The sequence below is a fragment of the Oryza sativa genome, chromosome 5, assembly GCF_034140825.1.
Source record: "Oryza sativa Japonica Group chromosome 5, ASM3414082v1".
Taxonomy (NCBI): Eukaryota; Viridiplantae; Streptophyta; class Magnoliopsida; order Poales; family Poaceae; genus Oryza; species Oryza sativa.
Window position 1 is genome coordinate 26,406,399 of NC_089039.1, and position 10,936 is coordinate 26,417,334.

The 10,936-nt window shown below is 42.5% G+C and overlaps 2 protein-coding genes across 3 annotated transcripts; one reads left to right on the top strand and one right to left on the bottom strand.

Moving 5' to 3' along the window:
• Positions 1-588: 588 nt before the first annotated feature.
• Positions 589-3,513, bottom strand: LOC4339403 (ER lumen protein-retaining receptor A). The gene is made up of 6 exons (XM_015784886.3): positions 3,325-3,513; positions 2,967-3,232; positions 1,967-2,082; positions 1,222-1,295; positions 1,074-1,137; positions 589-999 (listed from the first exon to the last, which is right to left on the bottom strand). The coding sequence occupies exons 1-6, from the start codon at positions 3,413-3,415 to the stop codon at positions 963-965; spliced, it is 648 nt and encodes a 215-aa protein (XP_015640372.1). The 5' UTR covers positions 3,416-3,513; the 3' UTR covers positions 589-962.
• Positions 3,514-3,975: 462 nt separating this feature from the next.
• LOC4339404 (uncharacterized) lies at positions 3,976-6,146 on the top strand. Of its 2 annotated transcripts, none has more exons than XM_026025661.2 (4): positions 3,976-4,122; positions 5,231-5,353; positions 5,711-5,848; positions 5,955-6,146. In XM_026025661.2, exons 1-4 carry the CDS (start codon positions 4,089-4,091, stop codon positions 6,017-6,019), a joined length of 360 nt encoding a protein of 119 aa, XP_025881446.1. In that variant the 5' UTR covers positions 3,976-4,088; the 3' UTR covers positions 6,020-6,146. The 2 variants fall into 2 exon arrangements, with proteins under 2 accessions (XP_025881446.1, XP_015640373.1); XM_015784887.3 differs by having other exon boundaries at positions 5,729-5,848.
• The last annotated feature ends 4,790 nt before the right edge of the window (positions 6,147-10,936 follow it).

Consider the following 10,936-nt stretch of genomic DNA (forward strand, 5'->3'; position numbering starts at 1 on the left):
TTGTGAGGAAATTGTTTGAACGATAAGACAGAGACGTTTTGTTAGTTATGTTTTGCGGCAATATGTTGGGACTTGGGAGTTCGTGGACCAATTGCAATTTGCAAATGACATGGACTTCAACAGGGCTGCAAAAGTCATATACTAATATCGCAAAAGCCATATACTAATCTCTTCCCTTATTTCTGTCATTTACAAGGTAGTAGTATGATATAAAAATTAATCACTTCGCCTATTTCTGTCATTTACAAGGTGGCGTTATTTTTGTAATAACGGCGATCTCAAAGAGAGTAAAATGATACTGATGACACACATGTTCAGAAAACTGATGACACAGGCTAAAATGCTGCAAAGGCGGTTACTCCAAGATCAGCACGAAGTAGAAGTATATACTAATGCTAAACGTGAACGACGTTAAGTCGTAAGATAGACGAAATAAATCTTGATAGAAGACTGACCCACGATCATCCGACAATCAGATTATAATTCAGTAGTTTAATCATCACATGACAACTCCCACGATTGAAAAGCTAAAATTGAACAGTTGATCTGTTCCACAGGCAAATGCTGAAGTAGCGTTGAGAGGATCCAGGAAGCACAATCAATATTTCTGGTATTTCGGAGTAGTTTGGAGTGCATTGGTTTTTACAAGACACCGGAAATCACACTGTTTGTTTACACCAAGTGTAATAGAGCTGCAAACAACAAGCCAAATGAATTGGGTGTGATTTTCCATCTCAGTATGAGGTCCAAAAAGGAACTAGTCTACTTCTGTGCAGTAGCAACTGTTAGCTTCTGAAACGTAATAGCCTTTGCCAAGGGAAACCATCACATGAACATCATCAATTTTCATAGTCAACAGTACAAATTGCAACTGCCCACTTCATTACCAAGTCTCTGCCAGCATCAACTAATCTCGATAATTCTCATGTGATGTGCACATTTTCTGGCGTGGCGAAGAACTATCAAGCAGGCAACTCAAGCTTCACATTGTTCTTCCAACTGCAACAACCGACATGGAATTGTCAGTACCCAGAGAGTCTGCAAATGAGGTTTGACAACAGTATCCAGTTTACCTTAAGAAATAGTAGTAGAAGAAATCCGCATAAAGAGCTGTTTGGACCAAACCAGCAATCCAAGCTGGAAGAAACAGATCGTCAGAACTTCTTTTCATATATAGAACATGGGATATGAAACACAAGCATACGAGGGGCAGGCGCTTACGGATCCATCTGCTGTGGTGACCCTCAGTGAAGTAACGGTAAATCCAGTTTAGGATGTAAAATGCACGGTAGGCCCTGCAAAACAAGTATTGTGAGACTTGAAAGAGACCAACTGGGAACCTAGAAGCATGTCGATCGTTCACTATTTAAAGCATGCCCTAATCCGAATCTGGACACAATGTATATTAAAAAAATGTAGGCTTAATTAATCAAGCCTAGAACTAACCAGGAAAAATGGAAGATCGACGAAAGAGAACTAAGAATAGATGGGATGCAGCTACTGCAGATAGAACCTTAAATCTGTAAATACCAAAACTAATGTAAAGTCCCCTCCGTTTCTTCTTCGTTTCCTTCCTTCACTAAAACTTTGTACTACCTCATTTCTATTAAGGAAATGGCTATAAGGTAGAGCCAGCTCTACCTTCTTACGTCAAAAAAAGAATAGATGGGATGCATTTCATGTGCCAAAATTTATGACCAGCAATATAAATGGACAGAAGGAACATGTGACATGTCATATGTCCATAAAGAAAAAAAAATACATGCATATTCAATATTCTCAAGCCTAAGGACCAAACAAAAACTAAATAGTTAATGCATGCATATATTTCATGTTTCCATCATAAACTTGGAGACTGCAACAGAAGCCGTTGAAGCATGAAAAGCAAACATGTTTCATTCTCTTGTAATACAGGAATCATGTATAAATATGTTATGGTAAAAAGCTTGTGTGGTAAAACTCATACCCTAGGAAGAATACATATTGTCCAGTCAAGTTGTCCACATTTCTACTTCTCTGCAGCAAAACTAACTGAGGGAGAATTGCCACTGCCTCCAAGTAAATCGAAAATGCCCAGCAGATCTGAACGGTGAAATTATGTTAATTTGTGTATCATACTAACAAATGTAAATGCAACATGACCGTGTTTTACTAATGTGCTACTTTACTATGCATCATTCTGACTAATTGGTTCCAGTAGAAACAAGAGGAAGAAGTATGTGTGCTCTAGAAAAAAAAAGTGGCCACTTCGAAGAATATAATCTGTACCATACAATTGAAACTACAGAAAAATGGGATTAGATTCTATTTACCCAAAGGGAAGAAATCCTGATTAGTGCAGGATGATGTATACTGAGCAAATAATACATAGGTTTCTAAAATTCTAAATTAATTCAATAGGTATAGGTGTTATTCACCTAACCTTTTGTTACATTCTATGGATATGCTACCTTCAGATGAGTCTCCTACTGTAGCAGTGTTCTTTGAAAACAACTAGAATGAGGTCTGAGAAATTGTCTGGCATTTGACCACTATTGAAGTCTAACAACAATACAACATCAGCAAATAGCATATAGATCAACAAACATCTGTCGGCAGTCTGCATTGCCTTACTTAAGTAGGATTTTATTAATAGGGTATCCACAATTCTTCACTGCACTGAACAAAACGATGATTGTGCCTATAGTCTTGTTCAAGTCAGTGCAAACTGTGAACTCAGATTGCTAGGGTGGCTCATACTGAGATAAATTTGTTAAGGTTACATTGCACAGCACTAGCAGCCTTGTACACGAATTTTAATTACGGTTCCTAGCAACGAAATGTAGCATGGGAAAACATATTAAGCAGATATATCATATTTCTTAATGCACATAGGTTCAGCAGAATTAACCACTTTATCGGGCGTCCCATTGCAGCATCAATTCAACAGTGCGGTGAACAAGCAAAGTAAGGTCAGACCACATCACCTCGCGGAAGGTGAACCGCTCGTTGAAGAGCAATGCGAGCACGAAGGCAGCGGCGACGAGCACCACATGGCGGAAGGTGTCCTGATCCTTGTCGTACGTGCGCCGCACCTGTGGGTGGCGCCGCATGCACCACACGATCGCCGCCGAGCTGGTGATGAAAACCACCTTCATCACCGAGTTGTAGAGCGAGATGTAGTCCGTGAACAGGTCCATGTACCTCGCCACGAACACCAGCATGTACAGCTCCTGCGTCTTCCTCGACACCCCTGCGCCAACACACAGATCCGTGAGCGGAGAATCCCCCCCACCCCCAACCAAGCGGCCGAAACCCTACCCCCACTGTACGGCTCGGGCTCACCTGAGCAGGATTTCGTGGCGTAGATCTTGAGCAGGAGGACGAGGACCGAGAAGAGGTGGGTCATGTCCCCGAGGAACCGAAAGGCGTTCATGGCTGAAGCGGCGGCGGCGGGCCGGCGGCGAAGGCGACGGCGGCGGCGCAGTGGCTAGGGTTTGGGTTTTAGAGCTCCAGATGCGGCGGAAAAATGGCGGAGAGGATGCGTGCAGGGCACCACGACGGGAAGGGACGGGAAGGGGGAGCCGGTGCTGTGAACCGACGTGGACCGGCTGGGATGTAGGGCCCACATGTCAGCCTCCGTTGGTCCACTGAACCGGGACCACGAAGAGCGGGAAGCGGAGGGAGGCGCGATCCCCGTGCGTGGACCGGCGTGGGGCCCACTCGGCAGCGACATCTGTGCCCCGTCGCGACGTGGAACAGGTCTAGGCGGGGGAGGATACGTGGGCCCGCGGCGGCAGGTGACGTGGCGGGACACCTCACCTGCGTAGGTGACGTCACCTGAGCAGCAGTTGCCTTCTTTTTTTTTTTTCTCTTTTTCCACTGGCTTTGCCGCTCGTATGCCGCTGAATTTGCTGCTGCTGCTGATGCTTTGCCGTCTCCTACTCCTACTCGTCCACTTTATTAACCCTTATTAAATCCACCGTCCTCTTCCTCGTCTCCCACTACTACACCCCGCCTCTCCCGCCGCGAGATCCGGCTCCGCTTCCGGAAGCTTCTGGAAGGGCGTCCCCCCCACATGAGCGTCTGATCGATCGGCCGTCGTCGCCATGGGCTGCGCTGGATCCACTCCCAAAGTTGATGGTACTCTTACTCTCTCTTCCTTGATGCTTCGATTCGTTTGTCTGTCTTTGTTCTTGTTTTCTGCTCAGATTCTGAGATCCGAGATCAATTGTTTCCAGAGCTGTTGTTAGCTAGGAGTAGGTTGTTCGTTCTATTGTTGATTAGTCTTCTCGTTTATTGATCGAATTGTGACCGGAACTGATAATCCGATAGTACTTTGAGCTGTCGATTTAAGCGTCTTGCAAGTATCCAGCTGCAGTAGAACTGTTGACTTGGATGAAACTTAGTATCACCTGTAGATTACTCATTACTGTGATGTAGTGTATCAAATCTGCTGCTAGTAATGGTATGTTGCAGGATTGACAGTGCTCTCATGGAATTAATGTATCGAAATGTGGGGATGGTATCTGATACAAGTAGAGTGAGTAGTGCAAATTCCTACGTCATGGAGGTCACATTTGGTTAGTGGAGAGATAACGCTACCAGTATTCTGAATGCCAAGAGCATTGGTGGTTATATCATTTTCTTAAAGGAGAAAAGCTATTTTGTTTGTATGTTGCAAAAGTAGCATTTGTCTATGATGAGAGAAATAAAGTGACAGATTATTCTCGAAGTAGAATAATCAAAAGTTTGTTCAGATTAAGCACTTTGCCTTCACCAATTGCTAAATCTTGTCTTGCTTATCGAAAAGATCAATTTCTAACACCTTATCTAGTTATAGATACTTTATTAGGTGGAACATTACAGAAAGACACACTCATCTGTGAAATTTCAGCCTCACACTTGGGATATTTGTCTGCTCGCTAATGAAACTTCAATTTTTTTTAGCACTGGTTATACTTCTTTCGAAAGTTGGATTGCCTGGTATTGCTACTTTAAATACAGGCCAAGTTAGTGAAGAGCCAAAGATGAATCTGCTTTTTTTGTTCAGAAAATTATGATACATCTATTCACAGTAGATGAATGTAGGTTTATAAATAAGTCGTGTTGTAACAAGGCCTTATTGCAGAACAGTTCCTGGAACTAGAATCCTGCTTGATATGCATTTATATCCTAGCAAGGTTTTATTAGATTTCTTTGACATGAGTTAGAATGAATAAGTAATGTTGAACCTTCTTCTTTAATGCAGAGAACAGTAAGAAGCTCAAAAAGCCAAAACCTTGGAAGCACACTCAGGCAATAACACCAACACAACTCTCAAAGATGCGTGAAGAATTCTGGGACACGGCTCCACACTATGGAGGCCAGAAAGGTATTTAGCTGATTTTTCAAGGCTGATTGGGAAAACGCTCTTCCATAGTTCCATCTATGACATTTATCTATTATGTATGTCAAACAAAATCAATTGAATGTTTGTATACTGTTAAATCATATTTCGCAGCTAAGTTGCTAAGGTCCATCTTTATCTATGCCCTCTTCTGAATAATCTTTATTTGGTTTGGCAATACAACAAGCCCTGTTATGTTCGAATTTAAGAAAGTTTGTAGAAATCATTCATATTGGCATTGGAGTTTATTTTACAACTGTAGCATGGCTTAAAATTTGAACACAATTGCTTAATTTTAACAGTGTGCTCTGACAAATATCGCCTTAGTTAAATAACTGGTAGCTCGTTGTATCTTTACAGAGATTTGGGATGCACTTAGGGCTGCTGCTGAAGCTGAATTACCTCTTGCACAAACCATAGTGAACAGTGCTGGGATTGTTGTTTCAAATTCTGACATGACGCTTTGTTATGACGAGAGAGGTGAGCAGATCTTCGTTGGGAATTCTCGCTGTTTCTTCACCACCTATACTGTTTTGCTCCACTATATCACGCAAGACTAATAACAACCTTTAAAACTCTGCTGCAGGTGCCAAGTATGAACTGCCCAAGTACGTTTTGAGTGAGCCAACAAATTTGATCCGTGAACCGTGATGGTTGAGTGAAGATTTATGTTATGTGAATAGAAAAACAGATCCTGTAAATGATGTAAATCGTTCATTGATCGCTGACTCAGGACTGTATTTCTCAGAACATAAATGAAGTTTAAGTTACTTTCGTAGTTCTGCAGTTACTCTATAATTAGGCTTTTTCTGTGCAGCATTGTCTCTGAACTTGCTTGCGCTAGAGTTGTACACTTGTTACTTGTACGACCTCATTACATATATAAACCCATATACAGGATGTTGCACTGCTGCAACATGCTGGGGTTGTGACTTGTGATGGGAACTAACGAGTCCAGCAGCACGAATGAGCATCTTACATTGTTCTAGTATGCAGAGAACACATCTGAAGGTTGAAGCACAATGTTATGCGGTTGGGACTTGGGAGTGGGACAAGCGGCTGAGTGCAGACAGACATATCAGCCAAAACGACAGAGAGAGAGACACTCAGGATGAACAAAGTACTACGAGTACGAATCAGCAGTTATATTAGGAACTTCAAGTTAACGACTGCATATAATTTTGGCTTTTCCGATCAATTGTCCAGATTCGGTGCTACAGTAATGGTGCAAACAAACAGTACGGTGTGCGATCTAAACTTTTAAATTAAATTTAAAATTTTGATTTATTAGCCTAAACGAAATGATGAAGCAAGCAGACGCCATAACAGGGACCATCGTTGTTCATGATTTCTCCTCTGGAATCGCTGCTGATAGATTGCCGTTGTCGGATCTGGCCTGTTTAGAGCAAGTTTAATAGTATAGCACACTACTAACTCTAAATTATCTATAGCCAATGTAATAGCAAATTTGTACAATAGTTACTTACTATACTATTAATACCTGGTCCCACCTGTCATACACGCATTGCTTTTGGAGTCCGTGCTGCAGTTGGCTACAGATCTCTAGCTCGCTGTTCTTCTCTCTCTTCCTTTATCTCTTTAAAATATATTTATAGTTGGCTTATAGCTTGTTATTGTACCTGCTCTTATAAATAAATCTTCCGATCGGCGGGGGTGAGCACGCCAATCTGTCACAGCGTATCCAACTGTGATGGGCTACAGGATTGGATACTTGGACGCTTCATGGAATGATGCTTCAGGTACTAGAACGCCATCAGGCACACCCATCATGGTATGGCATGTGACCTTGGTGTGGTCGGTGCCACCCTTGACCTCAAAGCCAACCATCGAACACTTGGTGTGCGTCTCCTTGGGATGACCAGGGGTGTTGACGTAGGGTTCACAGGTTGCGTTCCCTCTAGCCACTAACTCCACGGAGGCTAGAGAAGTGGTGGCGCACACAACCGCTGCTGCCATGTTGAGGTCGGACATGGTGTCGAGGCCAAAGCAAATCATCGAACACTTGGTGGGCGCTGAAGAAGGTGATGCTTGGGGTGATTGAAATGCAGCAGCCTCGGTGGTGGGGGTGAGCTCCTTGATGGAGGCACTGAATTCCTTAAATTCATTGCTCCTTTTGTCTCCCTCAGATTGATTGCTCTTGTCTCCCATCAAGCCGAACACCTCCAAAAAACGATCTAGCTTCTCATCAAATCTACATTGGGCATCCTTCAGTTCCTCTTGTAACAGATGGAGTGCTTCATCCCATGTGATGTTCTCCTCACTCATGACAAGAAGAACGTCTTCCTCAAACACCTCCAATGGGCTTGACATTTCATCGAACAGATGGTGGGCGCTGCTTGGATGAAAACTTTCCCAACCTAATTCCTGCTCCCTCTTGCATGGCTGCCTCCCAAACTCCTCCATGACAAGAATCCCAGTGAACCGAACGGCTCTGATACCAGATTGTTAGCAACCCAATATCTAAATCTCAATGAACCAATATACAGTACAAGCAATGAAGGTCGAGGTGGTTTTGAGCTGCAATTGTATTACTACAACTCAAGCTTTGTGGTGGAAATGGGATTGAATAGGGGATACAAGTTACTAGCAGAAGTAGGGAGGAAGAAGGAGATCGATAAGGTTCAAGCCCGAACCAAGTCGCCGCCGTTGCTGAGCCGCCGTGCCGGGTTCTATTCTGTTCGATGCCTTCCAACAATGCTGCTGCTGCTGCTTTTGTATGCTGCCCCCTTCTGCTTGCTTGGGCCTCGCTTTGACTTGGCTAGCTTGGCCCATATACAGCCCAATTAGGTTCCTAACAAATAGTTAGCTCTTCATAATTAATACATGGCACACTTATCTCTCTCATAGAGTTTCTTGGTTCTTATGTCCAAGCCAGCTGTAAGTTTACAGCCCACTTCTCCTCTCTCTCTCCTCTCTTCTCTTCTCCACCTCAGTATTTAGCTGGCTTATAGCTTCACTGATCAATTTTGTGACAGATTGCTACTTTGTCTATGTCCTCATAGGGTTAGGCAGTATTCCGGCTACATGCTGCCGTGCTGTGTGTGAAGCAGCCCACATGTAAAGAGAGAGTATTGTAGCAATTTCTCACCAGAGCACCAGGGCATGTTTTGTCAACTTCTCATCAGAGTCTAGGACTACTCCATATTGGACCCTGATACAGTAAAAATGGTACTACACGTATCATGTACTGTATGATCTGTGCTTCAGTCAGGGTTACTGTGTGGACGGTGCAAGGTGAAGTAAGACTGAAGATAATATACTACTTCCTCCGTTTCACAATATAAGTCATTCTAACTTTTTCCACATTCATATTAATGTTAATGAATCTAGATAAATATATATATCTAGATTCATTAATATCAATATGAATGTGGGAAATGCTAGAATGACTTATATTGTGAAACGGAGGGAGTACATTCAGAGTAAAGAAAATAAATAAGTCAGCGTCAAAAAAGATAATATTGCCCGGCAGCTTGAGGCCCTCTTTGTTTAGGCTTAGACTTATTGGCCTAGACTTTTAAGTCAGCTTATTGGCTTATATGATTTATAAGCCAGTGGATTTAATGTACTAAATTTAGTGGTTAAGTAATACATCTACCTCACATAAGCCAAAAAAAACTTATCCAACCTAGCTTTTGGCTTAATAGTGTTAGAGTGGCTTATGGCTTCAAAAAATCCAAACGAAAAAGATACTTGTTTGTTTAGGTTTAGACTATTCGACTTATAAGTTAGCTTATAAATCTAAACAAAGAGGGCTTGAGCATACTTTTGTACCATGTAACGATACACACTGGTTACCTGAAGATCGGGTGAGGCACACGCTTCATCAGCAATCTAGATCCTCTGCCGTACTGCTCGCTGACATATGGGCCCGAGGGTCTGTGGGGGCCCATATGTCAGTTTGCAGTACTGGTGAGGGTGTCATCAGAGGTTTCAGATTTTGACTCGCGGCGAACTGAAGCTACTGCGCCAGGAGCACAGGAAGGAGTTCCAGTGGTGCGAGTGTACTACGATGCACTCATCTTCTCCTCGGTCTCCTCGTTTTCGTTCTGTTCCGAGAGCTGCAGTTGGACGAGAGAACACAATGATTCGCCTCGATTTCCGCGCCCATTGGGGGTAGGAGCCCTCTCTTTCAAAAACGTTTCCCGGTGTATTGTGATATGCTGTTTTCAATTTTTGGCTGGATTGCTGGTGTTGTGCACCGAAAATAAACCCTCAGAATTCGCGTGAATTCATCCGCACAAACTACAGTGCTATCTGGCTGATGAAGAATGCAGGAAGATCAGATCGAACGGAGTATTTTCTGGGCCTAGCAATTTCACTCGTAGGCCCGTTTGATTCAAAGAAAATTCATAGTAATTTTAAAGGATTTTATTCCTATAGGAATTTTTCCTATATAGCCATTTGAATCAAAAGAATGAATCCTATGTAATCCCATAAAATTCCTATGGAATGCCTCTTCCCATGTAAGTTTTGGAGGAAATTTAGCATGAGGTTTTACCTCATGTTAAGAATCCTCTGAGTCTTTATCTCTCCTCAAATTTCAGTGTTTTTTCTGCGGCTCAATCAAACGGTTATTTCTATGTTTTTGCTGTGTTTTATAATCCTCTGTTTTACACTTGTATTCCTGTCAGAATCTTTTTGCTATTCCTTCGTTTTTTTCATTCCTATGATTATAAGGGGCCGTAGAGTCTACTCGTAGCCCGGGCCGTGCTGCCCAGTGCTCGCCACTGCCGCGTGGGCTGTACACCCCTCCCCAATCCCTGTCACCATCACAATTTATAAAACAGTGCGGCTATCATGATATTTTCAATTTTTAAAATTACTATATATATCACGATAATTACGTGGTTTCGTGCAATAATCACCAAACCATAGGATAGCGATAACTTAAATGGTTAGCACGTGTATTAAGAAAATACTGTAGATGAGAATGATTGGAGAAAATATGTGATTGGTTGAAAAGAGAAAGTAGATGAAGAAGAATAGTTGTGATTGGTTGAGAGAAGATAGGCGGAGAAATAACTTTATTTCGAGACAACGTAATATGTTAGAAATATTACTCTACATTTTGGATGGATGTACTAGTGTATCACTGTGAACAAAAAAAAAAACAGATAACACATGCAGGCCCACAGCTAGAGTACCGCAGCTACTGCTAGATTACGGACCCACCATGGCTATACCGCGGTACTACTCTCATACGGGTCGATGACTCTGTCGTGTACTTGGCACGATAATTTCTCATGATTTGACATTAACATTACCTACTGGTACGTTACTCCGGTTAACTTGTTAGGTACAGTAATAAGTAATTACCGACGCTGTCGGCCAGTATCACATATTCATATGCACGTTCGTGGTACGGTGCCAAAGCATAGACCAAGTAGGCAACGTGAAGTCAACAAAAGGAAAAGCTCTGAACCAAAAGATAATCAGCAGCGTGTCGAGTCTCGTAGAGAGATTCTCCCACCGAATGGCATCCTAGCTCACCTTAATAAACCAACAACTTACCTATCTAAACTAAAATGTAGCACGACACAACGT